General features: G+C 39.8%; 1 protein-coding gene across 1 annotated transcript; it reads right to left on the bottom strand.

Moving 5' to 3' along the window:
- Positions 1-1,933: 1,933 nt before the first annotated feature.
- Positions 1,934-12,424, bottom strand: DAPL1 (death associated protein like 1). Its single transcript, XM_063428611.1, has 4 exons — positions 12,323-12,424; positions 3,466-3,559; positions 2,652-2,712; positions 1,934-2,096 (listed from the first exon to the last, which is right to left on the bottom strand). Exons 1-4 carry the CDS (start codon positions 12,378-12,380, stop codon positions 1,977-1,979), a joined length of 333 nt encoding a protein of 110 aa, XP_063284681.1. The 5' UTR covers positions 12,381-12,424; the 3' UTR covers positions 1,934-1,976.
- Positions 12,425-20,761: the final 8,337 nt, after the last annotated feature.

Here is a 20,761-nt window from a genome sequence, read left to right as displayed (position 1 = left end):
GGCGCGGTTAGTGAGTGTGTGTGTGTGTGTATGTGGGTGGGTGCTGTTTGTGGGGGGGTGGGGGAACCGTTTAGTTAATAACCCCCCTTAATAACCTCCCTACCTTTTGTAGGGAAGGGGGACCGTGCTGCCACCATCCCTGGTGCTCCAGTGGTGAGTGAACTCTAGCCCCGCAGCCTGTTGGCCTAGAGTTCATTCTCACGAGATCTGAGCATTGCCACTGCAACGCTCAGACCTCGCGAGAGGAACCCAGCGGAGCTGCTGGCAAGAGCTCCCCGGGTCCTCTCCTGCAGAGGGAGGCACATAGTGCGGACCATGGGTATTAGGGTGGGCCCAGGCACACGCCTATGTATGGCAGAGTAGACACCAATTAGGAAGAACATGAAGATTTAAGCAGTCCCACACTAGCTCTCAAAAATGTAGGGAAAAAACAAAACAAAAACATAAGCCATAAATAAAATTGATGTGTGTTAAACAGCACTACTGACTATCAGACGTACTCACTGACCCTTGACAGTATGTATACCAGTGAGAATGGGTACCTGTAACTGAAAGTGTGTGGCAATGACTGCTTGTCCGTGTAGGTGTACCAGTGAGCGCAAGCCGCCGCCTCTTTGCAGGGGCGGAATCCAGAACTCAATCTCGGGAGGGGCAAGCAAGGGAGAGGTAGCGCTATACAAGGGGAAATTGCCCTGTTGCTGCTCCCCCCACCACTTTGATGCTTTCACCCGGGCCCTGTGATTCCTAGTTACTCCCCTGGACGCAGCCTCTGCGCCAGGCCAGTTTTCCCATAAACTATTGCTCCCATGATGCACTGTTATGCAAGCACAAACCATTATGATTAGCTGAATTTTACGGTAGCTGAATATATGGCATGAAGCTTACCGAGCGTGTTGAGTGGGACAGGGAATTGGAACACTGACTGCACACAACAGTGCATCTGACAGGCAGTAAGTAGATCCGGTCAGCTGCCACATACACCTCAGTCGCTTGTTGCCATCTTCCATGAACTTCAGCTAAATATCTGAACAGGATTCAGGCCGCCAGCCAACAAGCTCACCTTCTCCCACCGAGTCAGTCCCCACACACTGAGCCGCCAGCAGGGAGGTGAGGAGGAGAAGCCCCCCCCCGTCTTAGTGTTATTAGAACATGCTTTGTAAATAATTAAATTGGTACCGCCACCAGGAAATTATAATCGTGTAATGGTTTCTGTATTCCAAAGTGTGGCTGTCAGATAATCTAGCACCAGCTCTGCATACAATGTTTGTCATTGTATAGACTACTTGTGTTGAACAATATGAAACCATGTGTTTTAAAGAAGGGATTCTTAACAAGGAAAGACTTCCCTCTAGTGCCCAGAATAAGTATTGCTAGATCTCCCAAATGTTGGGCAAGTTAGATCCATTGAGATTTTTATTCCTTTCCAGTGGAATAGGTCAGTGACAAGCAGTTATAATCAATCCATAGGTTTTACTGCCCGCATAGTGACTTTACTTTTCTCTGTAGAAGTAAAATGCCAAGTAAACCGGGATTTTTCTTTTATTGGAGAGAAACTGGCCCTATTCTGCATGACAGACACGAGCTAGATATAAAGTTTATATTAGTGCTGGTGACTCATGTCACTTCCCGCGCCCCCCCCCCCCCCCCCCCCAATACCTATATTAAAAGCAATGCATTTCATTTCTCCCACATGCTGTCTGAATGTCACCTACATGTACCATGTTGCATTAGTGGGTTTTTCTGTCAAAGTCATAAAAAAAAAAAATTTAAAAAATCCTGTACGCAGTGAGTTTGTTTTTTTTTTAATTTCCAATTACATCAATATTTAAATCAGAGTCAAAAGAAATTCAACCCCGAAAATAAAAAAAAAATTTAAGTGCTTTATCATTGATTGACAAAGTTTTATATACAAAGATTGGTCCTTTTAGAAAACAGAAAAGAGCCCATACAAAATTACAGCAAATTAAAGTTCACATCTAAAATCTGCGTGGCTGTTGAATAATGTAGAGTTTCTTCGGTAGGACAGTTTTCTCCACCGTAGGCAGGGGCTTCTGGTGAGGAAGGTATGCAGCATCTGCTGGAAATTCATGGCCCAGCTGAAAATTAAATTCAAATTTTAAGGTCAGTATCTGCAAGAAGACTTTTTTTAAAGAGCTTGTGCTGATTTGATAACCAAAGAGGAGAAACTGCCAATTGTCTGTAGAAAGACGATCAAAATCTATATCAAGGGATATAAAATGGAATCATTATGGAGATAGGCTCATAAAACAGGAAACGTCAGTTTACGGTAGATTGGTTCACGACATTTAATTCAGAGTCTGGCACAGAGTGACAGTGATTCTCCAATATACACACGGTATGGGAAACCTTTGCCATCTGGTAGTTTGGATCATAGTTCTCAACCAGCAGCAACTATAGTCCAACATCTGGACTTTAAGAGGTTGGACAATTGTTACAAAACATCCGTCACAGTGATGAAATGAAGCACTAATTGTTCACAGAACATGTTGCATTATGGGATGTCCTTGGTTAAACATTGATTTTATTCCATAGAATACGGGGGGGGGGGGGGGAGGGGGGGGAAGAGAAGGAAAGGAGGAGTAGGAGAGGTTCAGGGTTTGAGAGAAGTTTGCCATCTGTAGTAGACATACCTTATCCAAGGCCCCTGTCAAGAGATTCATGGCTTGTATGTTTGTCATGTTCACAAGGGAGCTGAAACAAAAGGGAAAGTGACAGTCAGCATTGGTTACACACCCTAAAGCTATGCAGAGTTGTATGTAATAGACAAAGCACGGCTTTACATAGACTTCTGGTTTCTCTTCATAAACACCAGAGGACAGACTGCTATCAGAGTGTCACTAACAAACATCGAACGCCATAGCAATATAAAAGCCTAATCACAAAACTGATAACTGAACAAGATTCACAGAGTGTCTGCTACTATGAAGGAACCGTTATTACAAGGAGATTAAACCTTTGGTCAGTTTTTACTTCTAAAATGAACTGCGAGAATATCCATGGAAATTGGTTACAAAATATCCAGCTTTTAGAAAATCACCCCAGAATGTTAGGTTTTTAAGCTTTATATTGCTTTTTGTGCATACCAGTTTAGTAATGAGATTGAACGACTAGGTGTGCATGGAAATTAAATCTCTCCAAGTGACAGGATGCTCCTGTGCTAGATTTTTTTAGGGTGGGTGTAATGCCAGTGGCGAATCAATAGTCAGATTGCAAATTTATACCAAGCTTTGTGTAAAAGAAATAAAAACCCAAAATACACCACTCCATTGCATTTCTGAAGGAATTTTGCAGTTCTGTTTCCAATTCACTAGTCTACAAACCCCAACATGTCTGCAGAGAGATGAACATACTAAAAACCAAGCGGCTCATGTGAACAGCCATGATAGTATACCCATGGAAGGACCCTTTAACGAGATCACCAATGCAGGCTGCGTTAGAATGTACCTTGGCCTTTCTACAACAGGTTTCTTCAAATGTTTCTCTGGGGCTCCACTTTCACTAACTTGCTTTTTTGTTACACGCATTCCTCCAGCTTTAACTACAAAGAAAGAAAAGAAAGTTATAATAAACCTCTACATCAAACAGCTGACAACACCCAAAGGCACAAAACTAGAGTTATTGAAATTATACAAAGCCAGCAGATTCCATTGTGTTACAACATTGCAAAGTTTATCACAGACAACCACTTACTAGTCCATGTTAACAGACCAATAGCCCTCAAGTGGCCCTATTCAGGATGTAAAGGGCCTCTTTTGGGGCCAGATCCCTTATGTATATCAAGTGTCCTTATACCAGAACTCCATTGCCATACTGAGATTAATGGTTCTTTAAACTATAATAAATGGGTTTAGAAAGTCAGTGTGCGTAAAATAAGATTCATTGTTCTAGTTCCAAATTAGATTTTAGTCGCATTCCAGGTTAAGTCACCTACATTTTCTCAGAGCAGCCCTGGCCCCCTCATTGAATGTAAAAGCCTTCTCTCAGGGTCCTTCATTTGGACAAATCTATGCACACTCAAACTTCTGTTTTGCAGTAACGTTCCGTTATTTTGTTTAGATCTTTGTTTGGTGGTTCAGCTCCCAGCTTATATGTAGCTTTCCCCAGAGCTGTGCACATGCACATGCAGTCCTGGCCTTTGGAGTTTATATGGGCAATACTGGCTGTAGACACCATGTGCAAAACACTAAGAAGAGATTATCTCCCCCCTCATTTCACTCATTGACATGCAAATCATTTTATAACTGACATTGTTTTCCCCCCCCCCTGGATTTTTTAATGCGGTCTATAATGTTAATGGTAAGTGTATTTTAACAGCAATAGACTGATAATTTCTTTCAGGGGATCAAATACTTTCTCACTGTACATGCAAGGTCAGCATGTGTGCAAGTTTGTGTGTTGTATGGAAGCCATGTTAGTGTGTGCGATGTAAGGGTGAGAGTATGTTACGAGCCCCATGACCAATGTGCAATTCACATGATGCTCAGCATATGTAGTGGTTATGGTGCAAGGAGTACCCTGGTGCCCACTCAAAAGTAACACTAGGCACCATGACCATTTTGAAGACAGATCCCAGAACAGACAATTGGAATGTTTTTAAATGAGAAGACAGTCATAAGCCATACATGCATTATTCCAACATTTCAAAGCTTCATTGTGTTAATTCTTAGAGGGGAGTGCCATTTATTTAACAGGGACAGTGTTCTTACAGGTATATGGCTCACCCACGGGATTATCTGCCAAATAAAAACCACTTTGAGAACACCTTGTGATACAGCAGAGAATGATTCTACAACACACCCTGCTGTAATATATGCAGAAAAGTAAGAAAGACCAATATAAAAGTGCTTTTAAATAAATAAAAACATTGGGAAGCGGTTCACAGGGATGAAAGCCCACCAGCAACAGACAAAGTCTATGAAAACGGCGAGTGGATTCTCAGTATAGAAATACAGATTCATACACAACTATACCCTTGGTCCAACACAGATTAATAGATGTTGGACAGTGTCACTGCATGCAAGAGACCGCTGATGAGATGTAGGAACCGAGGCTCCAGGTTAATGCATTGCAATAGACCCAAAAAACTTGATATTCTTGTGATCGGCTGTCCTAGGTTATACCTCTAGCAAGCGGCCAGGGTGAAAGATTTCCCGTGAACTGAATGATTAACATTGTCCATAAAAGCCAATATGTAGCTTCTCTATATTAATAGCCAATTAAACAAATGTGGATATTGGGTTCCTCATTTACAAGGCACATAACACAATAAGGGGGAGGGATAAATAAAATTAGTTTTGGCTCTACACATTTTTCATAAGATGCATTTGAGTTTCCAAATGCTTCTTTACAGCAATCTCAGGACAGACCATTTAGTATCCAATGATAAGACAGAATCTACAGCCCTTTGTTAGACTATTCTAAAGGCGTCTGTGTGCAGCTACATGTCCAGTCGTGTTCTAATCGGCCGTGAACTTGAAAGCGATGAGATCTCAGACAGACCATTAGGCAGCTGAGACCGGCTAGTTTACGTTTCAGTGAACACTTCAGACAGAGTTAGGGTGTGAGCCTGTCATGTATTTCCTCTTAGGGCATAAAACAAAAGAACACAATAGTTTCACAGATAACTGCGCCGACACCAGTCAGTGGAAAGTTACTCTGTGCAGTGTCATCACGCATTGCTGATGCAGACACAAATGCAGCAAGTCAGTGATGGCCAAACTTGTGTATAACCTCCCTCAGTTTAGAACACCCCTATTGAAATGGTTATAGTCCCATGTCATCAATTTAGCTTCTTGTTCCTTTAACACCCTATAAGCAATATTTTAAATCCCAACTGCTTTAACCTCACTCCGTCTTCTAAATACAATGTGTGGATCCACCACCAATACCTGGTCATACTACACATTAATAAGGGATTTATAGTGGCATCCCTAATACACGTAATCTAGATTCACATTTAGTGATAGAACCTCCTTAAAGGACCACTCTAGTGCCAGGAAAACACTCGTTTTCCTGGCACTAGAGTACTCTGAGGGTGCCCCCACCCTCAGGGACCCCCTCCCGCCGGGCTCTGGAGAGAGGAAGGGGTTAAACTTACCTCTTTTTCCAGCACCGGGCGGGGAGCTTTCCTCCTCATCTTGATCGCGACGTCATCGGCTGAATGCGCATGCGCGGCAGGAGCCGCGCTTGCATTCAGCCGGTCGCATAGGAAAGCATTTACAATGCTTTCCTATGGACGCTTGCGTGCTCTCACTGTGATTTTCACAGTGAGAATCACGCAAGCGCCTCTAGCGGCTGTCAATGAGACAGCCACTAGAGGCTTTGGAGGCTGGATTAACCCTCATTATAAACATAGCAGTTTCTCTGAAACTGCTATGTTTATTAAAAAAAAAAAAAAAAAAAAAAAAAGGGTTAATCCTAGAGGTACCTGGCACCCAGACCACTTCATTAAGCTGAAGTCTGGGTGCCTAGAGTGGTCCTTTAAGCAATGCATGACTCTTCAGCTATGTAACCAACATTGCATTAGGAGAGGTTAATCCATGTAGATTACTGGTAACTGTAGAGTATGATCTGTATACAGTTTGTGGGTGTTGCATGCACCCCACCTCTAGTCAGTTGGTCTTACCTGGCAGTACTTCCCCCAAGTTGGATGCAGCAACCCCATGTTGAAGTCTAACTGCATTGCCTGCACAGTGGTACCCAAACAGCAGACCCATTACTCTTTATATTGTCTGCTGGCTAAGTGTAAGGTGTTTGCCAGAGGAATCTCAGCACATGTGATGGAGGATGGTGTTTAGGAGGGTTCCACTGACCTACCTACAAAATCACTTTGTTATAAGCTGTAAAGGCCTATACTGAAGATTGGTTGGCTTGTGAGAGGAACAGTTCTAATAGTCAAATCTCAAACATGTATCAGCTAGTACAGAGGAATGTAAAAGTAAAAAAACAAAGTTGTATAGATAACTCCCCTCTTCACATTAAAGTGCACCTGTCATGTACAGAACATTATTTTGAGAGAGGTTTTGTAGACTTTATACGCAAGTGGATCCATAAAACAGACCAGACATCAATATGGTCCACTCGACAGAATCATATCCCTCACAGTTGCAGTCTCCTCTCCAATAACATTGTACAAGTTTGAAGTCCCAAAGAAGATGCTCTAAGACAGCTAGAGATCTTGTCTTTAAAGATACTTCGATTCACGCACAGCGACGGCATTAATGTAAACAGTGTGAAAAATGGCTACAAAGCCAACATGAGTGCATACCAGCTATATATGCTGGTTGTGGCTGTCAACAAACAAGACAGAACAGGTTCTACTGTTACACATTACATTTGAAGACATAGGGGTTGTCAGTTGAATAAAGGACAACATCTTTGGCTGATAACATTTCATGAGGAACTACACCAACGGGTAGTGTTCTAGACTTACATCCCACCAGGCTCAGCCAGCAACAAAAGACCTCATATCTGGTAAGATACAGGAAACCAGTAGCGTCAGATGGTTTTGCCAACTTTTACATAGGCTTTGAGATATTTCATTGAATGGTATAGTTAGGAGAACCAGAAAACACAAGGGGCATAACCTGACTATTACTGTCGTGTTAAAGAAAAGGGGCACATTGAAGAAAGCCAAGCAGGTTCATAAAGTTAACTGCGGCCCAGGGTCAAAGCAAAATGAGTACGTATGACAGTAGTCACCATCACTGGGAGCAGAAGATTGACATGTTACGTAGGTCCCAGAATAATTCTTATGTTTTAGCCGCCCATTATATGTGCAGACTGTAATTCTGCAAACAGGGGAGATATTTTGTGTTGGTTGTCTTCCCATCCCCTTATAAATATGTTATTGTGTTAGTATGACTTCCTGTAGGTTTCCCTATATGATGTGGTCATTTGTATTAGTTTGATTTTGTCACCGTAAGTTTAATGTAATGACAGACCAGTCCTGAGTTAAAAAAAACAAAAAATAAACAAGACAAAACGCATTGTGTGTCAGTTCCATTGGGAACTGTGTCCTGGTTGGTTTATTTAGGGATCCCAGTAACAGTCTTCGGACTTGTTGATTGGTCCCAGATTCATGGGACAAGTTAAAGAGAGCTAGGCCTGAGCGACAAGTTCCTTTCTAAAGTCAGTAGCTAGAGAGGCAGATGGGACAATACCGGCCTGGAAAGAGCTGTAACCTGTTTGAGTGGAGGAAGTCCTCAGAAACCCCAGTCAAGCTTCAGCAACTGGGGCTAAAGTGCTCCAGGATTCCCAATAGCAGCTGGTAAGTTAAATTGGCAGAGGTTTGCAGTCGGAGTACGGGAGCTCGGTCACAGTCCTCTTACTGAAGATCACACCACCAATACAGTCACTCAAAGCAATAAAGATCAAAGTCTCTGTTTATATAAACAGATGCATTGTACATCTACTATACATCCCAAGACAAATCCTGAAATATATGCATTACACAACTGATTACAAGGAGACCAGGAACCCCTTTTACATTACTTTTTTTATGAAGGAAAAAAAATAAAAAAAAAGTTTGATTTTTCAACAAACTGCAATTGCAGAGATTGTACATAGCCATTCCGGTGGTTGTGGAATTTAAACAATTTATTGCAGCATAGAGATATCCATCCTGTCCATGGAGATTGATGGTAGTAACTCACAGCCAGCAGCCATTTATGGCTCTCTGTAACCCCAGCAATTGTAGGCAGCCCAGAACATTTCTCTGTGCTGCCTTAACCCCTTCAGGACCGGCCTGTTTTTGCGATGTTTGTACGTTAAGGACCAGAGCAGTTTTAACACTTTTGTGGTGTTTGTGTTTAGCTGTAATTTTCCGCTCTCTCATTTACGGTTCCCATACAAGTTATATATTGTTTTTTTCAAGACAAGAAGGGCTTTCTTTACATACCAGTATTTATATTATGTCATATATTGTATTTAAAAAAAATAATGAAATATGGTGAAAAAAAAAAAAAAAAACATGTTTTTGGACTTTTACTTGAAAAATCTTTTACTTATCTACAAAAGCTAATGAAAAAAACTGCTAAATAGATTCAAAATTTTGTCCCGAGTTTAAAAACACCCAGTGTTTACATGCTTTATTGCTTTTTTTTGCAAGTTATAGGCCTATAAATACAAGTAGGAAATTGCTGTTTCAATATATATATATATATTTTAAATGTATCAATAGTGACATTGTTACACCGTTATCTGTCATAAATCCCCGAAACACACCTAACATGTACATATTTTTTAAAGTAGACAACCCAGGGTATTTACAATGGGGTATGTCCAGTCTTTTTTAGTAGCCACCTAGTCACAAACACTGGCCAAAGTTAGCATTTATATTTGTTTGTGTGTTAAAAATGCAAAAACCGCTAACTTTGGCCGGTGTTTGTGACTAAGTGGCTACTAAAAAAGGCTGAACATACCCCATTTGCAATACCTTGGGTTGTCTTCTTTTGCAAATGGTATGCCATCATGGGGCTAATTCTCATTCCTTGGCTACCATACGCTGTCAAAGGCAACCTAACCAATCTGACAAATTTCAATTAAAAAAACCAAGCCTTATATTTGACCCTGTAACTTTCACAAACACTATAAAACCTCTACATGTGGGGTACTGTTATACTCAGGAGACTTCGCTGAACACAAATATTAGTGTATCAGAACAGTAAAATATATCACAGCAATAATATCCTCAGTGAAAGAGCTGTTTGTGTGTGAAAAATGCAAAAAACTTCACTTTCACTGACAATATCATCGCTGTGATATGTTTTACTGTTTTGAAACACTAATATTTGTGTTCAGCGAAGTCTCCCGAGTAAAACAGTACCCCCATGTACAGGATTTAGGGTGTCATAGAAAGTTACAGGGTTAAGCACAGTGCTAGCAAATTAAATTATCTGGACTTTTGGCCTGGGTTGGCAGGCAGGTCCCTCAAATTGCAATCATTAAAATTACTTAATTAGGTAAAAATATTACATAAATATGCACGTAGAATTTTAATATATATACATATTTATATATTTGACGTCTACGTGTATATTTATGAAATTAATAATGTAATTTTGTATGTGGACATATGTATATTTCGTATTATTTTTATTTATTTATTTATACATAGATATATATATCATTACATTCTAAGTGTATTTTGATATAAATATATATATATCAATATCAAAATACTGTTAGAATAAAATTGAATATATATATATAATTTTTTTTTAATTATTAAAAATTATTTTTATTTTTTGTTATTTATTTTTATTAACATATTATTTGTATTTTATAATAATATATATATACCATATATATAGTTATTATATATATTGTATATATTCGTGTGTAATTTAAATATAAGTGTATTTTTATATTAATATACGTATATATAAATATAAAAATACACTTAGTGTGACATTATATATATGATACATATACATATATTATATATATATATAGATATAATACATGTATATATATATATATATATATATATATATATATATATATATATCATATATATATATACACATATTATAATTTTTTTTTACACTGATTGTTTTTTTTTTAACTTTATTTTATGATTTTACACTTGCAGGGAGACTGCCTGTCAGCACAGACAGTCCCCCTGCAGGCAGATACAAAGACCCCTATTGCGGTCATGTGATCGAGTGATCACATGGCCGTGGGGTCCTGATCTGCCGAGGGGGGACTGCCCGGGCAGACAGGCAGTCCCCCTGGACCGGGAGGAGAGCTGATCGCCGCCGTGGGACCGACGGCGATCAGGTAAGTAGCCCAAAACCGTTATGACGGTTCAGGACCGTCAGCGGTCCAAACGCACGTTTTACCGCTGACGGTCCTGAACCGTCAGCGGTCCTGAAGGGGTTAAAGGAACACTATAGTCACCTAAATTACTTTAACTAAATGAAGCAGTTTTGGTGTATAGATCATTCCCCTGCAATTTCACTGCTCAATGCACTGTCATTTAGGAGTTAAATCACTTTGTTTCGGTTTATGCAGCCCTAGCCACACCTCCCCTGGCTATGATTGACAGAGACTACATGATAAAAAAAACTGGTTTCACTTTCAAACAGATGTAATTTACCTTAAATAATTGTATCTCAATCTCTAAATTGATCTTTAATCACATACAGGAGGCTCTTGCAGGGTCTAGCAACATATTAACATAACAGGGGATAAGAAAATCTTAAACAGAACTTGCAATAAAGAAAGCCCAAATAGGGCTCTCTTGACAGGAAGTGTTTATGGAAGGCTGTGCAAGTCAAATGGTGTGACTAGGGTTCATAAACAAAAGGGATTTCACTCCTAAATGGATTGAGCAGTGAGGCTGCAGGGGCATGTTCTATACACCAAAACTGCTTCATTAAGCTAAAGTTGTTCAGGTGACTATAGTGTCCCTTTAAGACCCACCTCAATACATTGGGGCTCCAAAAATACTAACCAAGAAATGTATTCATAATCACAGAATGGGAGACAGATTTGAAAGTTACTATATTTGTTTTATACAAGAAAGATTTACATCTTCTGCTCTGCTAGTCAAGTGGCTTATTAGGCAGCCCTGGACTTAGTTCACACACTCCTTAAATGAAGCTCTAAGGTAGTTTTCACAGGCTTTTATTGATATTCACTTGGAAGGACCTGTATGCTACGCACACTCATGTAGGTAAATACAGAGGGTGCTTCCCTTGAAGACTTTGTAAGACAACTGATGTAAAAAAAGTGTTGTGGTGCCTGGAGTGTCCCTTTAACGCCCAGCCTATCCTGGTGTAAGAAAGCATGTTGGCCAAACTGAACGCGAGAGATTCTGCAGAGGCAGCATGCTGTCCATCTCAGGTATTAAATGAACCATCATGTGATAACATTACACAACATACCCAACTATCGGACAAGGCAGGAAGAAAGCCAAGTATAACGTTTAATCGGTTTAGCAATCTAAATACATTCACCCAAAATGTGGCAATGATGGTTAGGGGTGACATTAACGTAGTACTGATTATCCCCTAAAAAAAAAAAAAAAAAACTACATATACTGCAAAGGGTAATTCAGAGATTAATGGCAGAGCTGACTTGTTAGGAGCTTCCGATTCATAACTCTACCTATTACCATGAATAAGAGCCCATAGTCACCCTCTGTTAGAACAGTTACCCCCTTCTAGGGGCAGATATAGTGTAACTAGTCCCTATTAACCCATTGTCCCTGTTAATATCTGCAATAGATTGAATGCAGTTACAGCTCTATATTAAAGATCTGTGCTATGTAAACACCATTAACAAGAGAACCTACCTGCAGGAGGGCGAGACAGTTTGTCGCAGGGATAGGTGGCTTTGTACATAACCTCCATGGTGCTCTCAGTCGGTTGTTTACTACGTATAGCAAGGCTGCTGTCTGCTTTTATACAGGAAAGGGAGGGGGCTGAGGGAGGGGGAGGAGGGCTGTTTGTAGTTTGTTATGATTGCTGTTTGAAACTGTTGCAGACCCTATTTCCTCATTCTGCAGGCAGATAAACCCAGGTGCATTCCCCTCACTGGCAGTGACTGCTGTCTGACAAACAGATACATTGGAAGGTTTTTATTCCAGATAAATAGTGTTGGAATCCCCCCTCAGTGGGGCCCCCTGGGTAACTTGTTTTGATAGAACACACAATAGCAGAGTTCTGAGCATGTGGAGGGAATCAGGCTGACTCATGTCACCTGCAGGGGGAAGGACTCAGACATCCTCATGTGGGCTTCAGCTTGTCTAAGGATGGCCAAAAGGAAGACCACCAGATGTTGTTAAACTACAACTCCCATGATGCATTGTCAGCCCTTAGTTTGGCAAAATTTTAGGTTTACAAATGCTAAGAAGCTACCTTTTGGCCACCCCTGTACACTTGGTCAAGCTGTTTCTTTTAATGTCTTAAAGAAACACTTCAGACGCTATAAACACGAAGGTCACGGTTTTGGTGCCAGGTGCGTCCCCCACTACTGTAATTCATCAAAAATGTAAGAACTAACCCGAGGTGCTTTTAAATCAACGTTTTGATGCGAAACTCATACCCACAGACTAAGACAGTTTGCTGTGTGTGTGTGATAACTAATAAATTAGTTTTTTTTTTTTATTTTTAGGGCACAGGATCCTTTAATTGCCCAATATGATCAGAGAGGGCTATTCACTAAATGGCAAATTTTAGCAAACTTAATCCAAATAACAAAATGAGGTTCAAAAGGCACCAATACAACTTTAATGTCCTAGTTAGGTTTTGACCTCATTAACCCCTTCAGGACCGGCCTGTTTTTGCGATGTTTGTACGTTAAGGACCAGAGCAGTTTTAACACTTTTGTGGTGTTTGTGTTTAGCTGTAATTTTCCGCTCTCTCATTTACGGTTCCCATACAAGTTATATATTGTTTTTTTCAAGACAAGAAGGGCTTTCTTTACATACCAGTATTTATATTATGACATATATTGTATTTAAAAAAAATAATGAAATATGGTGAAAAAAAAAAAAAAAAACATGTTTTTGGACTTTTACTTGAAAAATCTTTTACTTATCTACAAAAGCTAATGAAAAAAACTGCTAAATAGATTCAAAATTTTGTCCCGAGTTTAAAAACACCCAGTGTTTACATGCTTTATTGCTTTTTTTTTGCAAGTTATAGGCCTATAAATACAAGTAGGAAATTGCTGTTTCAATATATATATATTTTAAATGTATCAATAGTGACATTGTTACACCGTTATCTGTCATAAATCCCCGAAACACACCTAACATGTACATATTTTTTAAAGTAGACAACCCAGGGTATTTACAATGGGGTATGTCCAGTCTTTTTTAGTAGCCACCTAGTCACAAACACTGGCCAAAGTTAGCATTTATATTTGTTTGTGTGTTAAAAATGCAAAAACCGCTAACTTTGGCCGGTGTTTGTGACTAAGTGGCTACTAAAAAAGGCTGAACATACCCCATTTGCAATACCTTGGGTTGTCTTCTTTTGTAAATGGTATGCCATCATGGGGCTAATTCTCATTCCTTGGCTACCATACGCTGTCAAAGGCAACCTAACCAATCTGACAAATTTCAATTAAAAAAATCAAGCCTTATATTTGACCCTGTAACTTTCACAAACACTATAAAACCTCTACATGTGGGGTACTGTTATACTCAGGAGACTTCGCTGAACACAAATATTAGTGTATCAGAACAGTAAAATATATCACAGCAATAATATCCTCAGTGAAAAAGCTGTTTGTGTGTGAAAAATGCAAAAAACTTCACTTTCACTGACAATATCATCGCTGTGATATGTTTTACTGTTTTGAAACACTAATATTTGTGTTCAGCGAAGTCTCCCGAGTAAAACAGTACCCCCATGTACAGGATTTAGGGTGTCATAGAAAGTTACAGGGTTAAGCACAGTGCTAGCAAATTAAATTATCTGGACTTTTGGCCTGGGTTGGCAGGCAGGTCCCTCAAATTGCAATCATTAAAATTACTTAATTAGGTAAAAATATTACATAAATATGCACGTAGAATTTTAATATATATACATATTTATATATTTGACGTCTACGTGTATATTTATGAAATTAATAATGTAATTTTGTATGTGGACATATGTATATTTCGTATTATTTTTATTTATTTATTTATACATAGATATATATATCATTACATTCTAAGTGTATTTTGATATAAATATATATATATCAATATCAAAATACTGTTAGAATAAAATTGAATATATATATATAATTTTTTTTTAATTATTAAAAATTATTTTTATTTTTTGTTATTTATTTTTATTAACATATTATTTGTATTTTATAATAATATATATATACCATATATATAGTTATTATATATATTGTATATATTCGTGTGTAATTTAAATATAAGTGTATTTTTATATTAATATACGTATATATAAATATAAAAATACACTTAGTGTGACATTATATATATGATACATATACATATATTATATATATAGATATAATACATGTATATATATCATATATATACACATATTATAATTTTTTTTTACACTGATTGTTTTTTTTTTAACTTTATTTTATGATTTTACACTTGCAGGGAGACTGCCTGTCAGCACAGACAGTCCCCCTGCAGGCAGATACAAAGACCCCTATTGCGGTCATGTGATCGAGTGATCACATGGCCGTGGGGTCCTGATCTGCCGAGGGGGGACTGCCCGGGCAGACAGGCAGTCCCCCTGGACCGGGAGGAGAGCTGATCGCCGCCGTGGGACCGACGGCGATCAGGTAAGTAGCCCAAAACCGTTATGACGGTTCAGGACCGTCAGCGGTCCAAACGCACGTTTTACCGCTGACGGTCCTGAACCGTCAGCGGTCCTGAAGGGGTTAAAAGGCTTTGTTTTTGTTTTTGCATGCTCAAATCTTTATAGTTTTTGCCCAAAATAAATAAATGTTTTGCAGCATTCTGCACCATAAGCCTGCCTCCTTGTGATTTCCTTACTAAGGTAGGCATGCTCAGTGTGACAATGAGTGAGCAGCGTTTAATTCATAACCTGGCTGCAGACAGTCAGATATACTACATACAGGTAGTGATATCCTCACCATCTGACCCCCTGGGTGTCCTGTCCTTCTAATTCAGGTTGTTTTATAGTTTCGATCATTCAGTACGGTCAGTGTTTGAGCTGTGTACATACATTTATAAAGGAAGTATTTTTCTGTTGTGAGGGGGTGTGGCTAAAAAGGCAGGCTTATGGTGCAGCATTCTGCAAAACTATAAAGATGTCAGCATTGAAAAATGACAGCTTATTAATGAGGCCAAAAGCTATCAAATGCATTAAAGTTGTATGGGTGCTCGGAGTGACCCTTTAAATCGCTGATTTGGAAAATTCTCCTTCCCAACCATAGCCACAGTTTGGCCATTTTAGCCTCAATTATCTATTTCGATTATATTTGCCAAAATGTGATGTTTAGTGAATAACCCTGTTTGTGTGTTTGTATGTATATAGACTCTGTGAATGGGACTGAAATGGTGACTATATACTGTTGCACAGCTGTAAAAATGACGTTTTTTGTTGAACAAATTAAGGGTTTGGATACAACTAACAGCTATGACATGGAATGTTTACCAACATGTCGCGGTACCTCGCAGGAGGAAAGTCCTAATGCTAATCCTTAACTAATGGCGGCAATGGCATCATTGAGGTGTCATTAGCCAGCATTATGTCTTCCTGGACAAGAGTTCCAAGCTGGCTAATATTAATTCTGTTCATAAAGGACGTCTGATATCTGCATGTACATCAATCTGGCAACATGCGTATTATGGCTGAATGTTCCCCCTCCGTGTTGCCCATGTGCTTGCCCTTCATCCCTTCCCGTCCAGTGAGGGGGAATGATGTTGCAGAGTTTGATTCGACTACAGGAGAACTCTGCCTCGCTTGTTTTTGTTTGGTTGAAGCTGGACCCACATTTTGCCGCCACAAGATCCACTGTCACAGTTTAGTGCATATAATTTGCATATGTCCTAATAATGTGAGGTATGAAATTGGTGTAAAAGAGGGGTATGGACGGAGATTGTTTATTACTGGCGATACACAAAGCCTGTGAATGCAGTGTGTTGTCCCAGTAAGCCATCCAAAGGGGGCTGACCATCTTTCAGCAATGAGAGACAAATTTCCTCTCAATAACCCTCACTAATGCTAGCATGTTTATTGATGCTTTCACACTGGGTTTTACTGGACTTTTTATCTTCTATCCCAATAATTAATGCTCCAAAAACAAACAAAAAAAACACAGGACACTGGAGCCAGTGTTTAAAACTTGGGAGTTTTCTCCAGGATAACCCAGGTAGTTGGTAGGTATGTGTTTGACTTGTTCTGTAAGAGATTAGTAGGTGTGTCTGGGCACACCCTAACGCAGGTCTCATTTGCCCACACTACCCCAAATTATGTCCCTACCTATAAGTAATGTATACCACTAGCTAAAAAAAATAGTTTTTGTTCCATTTTATTGTTTGTGCTTGAAGGAAATAGTTCGGTTAGGGATTAAAAAAAAATAAAAAAATATTTACCAACTTTTTAAACAAGAGTTTTAGTTTATTGATGAATTTAATTTACTCTTTTTACGGTTATGTTTTCAATAAAAAAAAAATATTAGAAAAACAAACCCTGAATAGACACCTTAATGTAAAGTGATGCATGTGCTTAAATATTTTTCTAAATGTAAGATTAAAATAAAAAGTCATATAAGCATTGCAAGGTCTATTTGGTTCTGCTACCTCCCAACATTTGGACAAATAGATCCGGGACAGTGGGAGGGAGGGTGGGCTGACTGCCACCCCCACCACCCCCGTCAGGCTGCCCCCATGCCTGGAGCAATGCTGAAGCGCTCTGATGATGCGGGACATCAGGGAACAACAAACTAGGGATGGTAAAACAGAGCCACAAATTCAGGACGGGCCTTCTGAACCTGGGACAGTTGAGACTCTGGAGCGAGAATCCTAACTCTGAAATTCATTGGTTTCAGAGTTCTGTAATTCTCGATATTTATTTATTTATTTACTCTCATAAAATATGAATGTCATTATGCAATAAATGTCGTGTCCATATTGTGCCTGGAATTCTTCTGAGCTGCAGCCAACACTTGGCAACCATTTTCTGTTGTAATTTGATTGTCAAAATGAATATTGTGAAGAGGCTATCACTGCAGAGTGCTTTCCAGATGCTGTGCAAATCATACACTATGTGTGTCTCATGGCTCGTTTGTTAAAACTATTGGCATGAAAATTCTGTTTGGAACTTAATCTGATCATTTTGTTAAAAAAAAAAAAAAAAAAGCAACACACAAAATTTCAGTGTGGTGTTTTCATGCTCTTATGTGACTAAAACAGACGTGGCTACGATAATCCCAATAAAGACAACCACTTTAATTACTAATCACCTTAAAAACTGAAATGGGGGGGGGGGGGCGGCTGATGTCCTAACCGGCTGGATGTGTTTCTCCCTAGCTCCTGCTGACTTGAGCTAAATTCAAGTGATTTCAAGCAAAAATCCCTGCTAACCGAGATTCTGAGTTCCAAGCTGACTCTTAAGCAAGCCAAGAGCAAGCTGTCCAACCCAGACCGGACCCCCTTGTTGAGCAACAACCGTATTCCTATCAGAGGCCTACCTGAGCAGGCGCTGGCTGAGGCGAGAGGCGGCTGATCTCCCGAGGTGGTGCCTGCCACATAGTGCTTCACTTCAGGAGCCCTGTTCCCCCCCCCCCTTGGACCGGCGGGGGTTATCCCGGTCTCCACTGGGAATCCAAACGGAGTCCTAAAAGCCGCGTGGCCAAGCCAAGATGGCCGCAGCAGTGGGTATTCTAGACAGCAGACCAAGCCCTGAGATACAGTAGTGGAGGGAATTGTTTAATGCCAGGTTCGAGGCACTCTGCCAGAAGTTCTGGCCTCGCCTCAGCAAGCAACCACGGCTAAATACCCCTCAAGCTACAATGCCGAAGCAACTGGGACCCGACCAAGGTGCTCCAGACACACAAGTGCAGAGGTACTGCCTCGATCCAGTAACCACATGCGCAGAAGATCAAGCGCCGACGGCGGACTGCACCATTCGGAGCCTCAGCCCGTTCTGGAGTGGGAAAGAACTCAACCTCCAGGAGTGCCCGAAGCCGTGGAGCTACAGAGCAGGCCCTCCTACAGCCCTGGGGTCAGAGGAAATCTTCACCCAAGCATGGAGCCGTCGTCTTGTGACCGGGCTTCCGTACCCATACAACGACTGTACCCTCAATCCAGCACAAGGGGAAACGGAGCCTCTGCTAACTTTCTGTGCACACCCTGAGCTTGCCGATTAGTGGAGTCGGCTGACCACGCTTCCTTCACTGTATGCTGGCCCACAGTCTGAGCCCCATCTGAGTATAGTGGACGCCATTTGTCATACTTGACATGTCACCTTTCATTTACAATATGTAAAGTCTTTCGCCCAATACATTTCAATAGGACCCAGTGGCAACATAGCTTTATAGTTTTAGTAGATGATCCAGCATGTTTAAGTATTTTTTAAATTTTTTTTTGCATTTCTACTTACACCTGCTAGGCATGTTTACAGATAGCCTGTTACCTAATAACGTCATGCTAATAAGCATGCTTATCTAGCCATCAATTTGGTCATTTTTCCCCCCCTCATATTCCTGTCTCACAAGCATGTTTTATAACCCATTCTCTCATAACCATTCACATGTCTGGATAGCTAACGTTAATTGCATAATTTATTTTTCTATGTACTTCAGACATGTTTGACTAGCCTGTGACTTTGCTACTTAACCAGAAATTGTGTGCAGTAATCTTCTATGCTTTGTACTTGTTAAAATACGTATCTTACAATTCTTGTTATCGCTGTTGGGGCATTGCAAGAGTGTGCGTTAAATTTTTGCAACAAGTACAATACACATTTCAGTATTATTGGATATATACCCTGTTGATTACCAAGCCTGGCCCAGAGGTTGAGATGAGGTGTACCTAATAGAGACAATAAGTGGCCACCCCCTTGTGTTGCAGACCAACATCAATCCAAATTTTGGTTCTATCCCCTCTTATGTACTTGCTACAGAAATAATAATTACATCTATGAATTTGTTACCATTTTACCATTCCATAGATATGTCACACTTCTTCCTTGTGACCCAATATAGTGGACATCACAATCCCATCCCCTATGATTTAGTTACGTAAATCATGTTTAGGCTTGATTAGAAGATTGTGCTTGTCCCATTCTAAATATAATAAAAATGAAGCTTAATTATTAATCTGTGAATAAGTATTAATGTTTCTTTTGGATATGATACTGGAACACAAGGGTTTTTCTTGTAAGCGAATGACCATTAATATCAAAGAATCCCCTATCTAAGAGGGAATGTAGACATATGGCAAATGAGAAAGTTAGTGTTTACTGAAACCAGACTTCCAGGTCACTTATTTGTTACTTCTCACATCTTACAGAGTAGCTCTGTTGGGGTCCCAGCTTTAAAGAGGAATTTAAGTTGCAAACCTTCTGACCTCCCATACAATCAAATTAACCATTTTTGAAATTGACAATACCACCTCTACCAGATGGCCAATTCATATATTCACTACACAACTTACATTAAATGGCAATATTCTATAGTGCAACAATGAATTATGCACCCTTGCCGTGACAAGTGTCATCAGGGTTTATGTTCAACTTGCTCATAGCAGAATAGTCCAAGTTGAATTTACCAAGTTTTCGCCGTTATCTGTCTAATTGCCAGTGGTGATCTCCACAGACGATGCTTCACCCAATGAGTGCCACCTGAAAAGGCAGCCATTGGATCTGCGGATCTCTGTTGTGCCCACTGACCGCTCAACAGTGCATGCTGGGAATCCATGAAGGTGACTCTATGAAATGTTATAACCAGAAGCTTTATTATTAATAGTGAGAAGATGCAAGGGATGAACAGCAGCAGGGTCATTGTCAACCTATTGTTTTTGTAACATTTTCTAATTGTCTCATTTATTGTTAAATTCACACTTTTATAATATTGTAAAGCGCTAAGGAAGATTCTTTCTGCTCTCCTTGTTATGTCATCACAGATTTTAACAAAGCCCCCAAAACTCTCCTTAAAAGGACTTGCCAATGCCCCAAATACAAAACAGAAACCACTGTTTAGTAGATATACCCCAAGTGAAAACATGCATGCATTTAATTATACTTTTTATTTTTTTCCATTGGGGTACATGCATTTA

This window comes from Pelobates fuscus, chromosome 8, assembly GCF_036172605.1.
Source record: "Pelobates fuscus isolate aPelFus1 chromosome 8, aPelFus1.pri, whole genome shotgun sequence".
Classification (NCBI taxonomy): domain Eukaryota; kingdom Metazoa; phylum Chordata; class Amphibia; order Anura; family Pelobatidae; genus Pelobates; species Pelobates fuscus.
Note: the sequence above shows the minus strand (reverse complement) of the source record. Positions and strands in the feature narration are given on the sequence as shown.

Excerpts from the sequence above, each read along its gene's own strand:
- DAPL1 (XM_063428611.1), bottom strand. The coding sequence starts at position 12,380 with ATGGAGGTTATGTACAAAGCCACCTATCCCTGCGACAAACTGTCTCGC. Across the intron at positions 2,713-3,465 it reads CCTGTTGTAGAAAGGCCAAG|CTCCCTTGTGAACATGACAA; the intron begins GTACATTCTAAC and ends CTTTTGTTTCAG. Across the intron at positions 2,097-2,651 it reads TGACAGGGGCCTTGGATAAG|CTGGGCCATGAATTTCCAGC; the intron begins GTATGTCTACTA and ends TTTAATTTTCAG.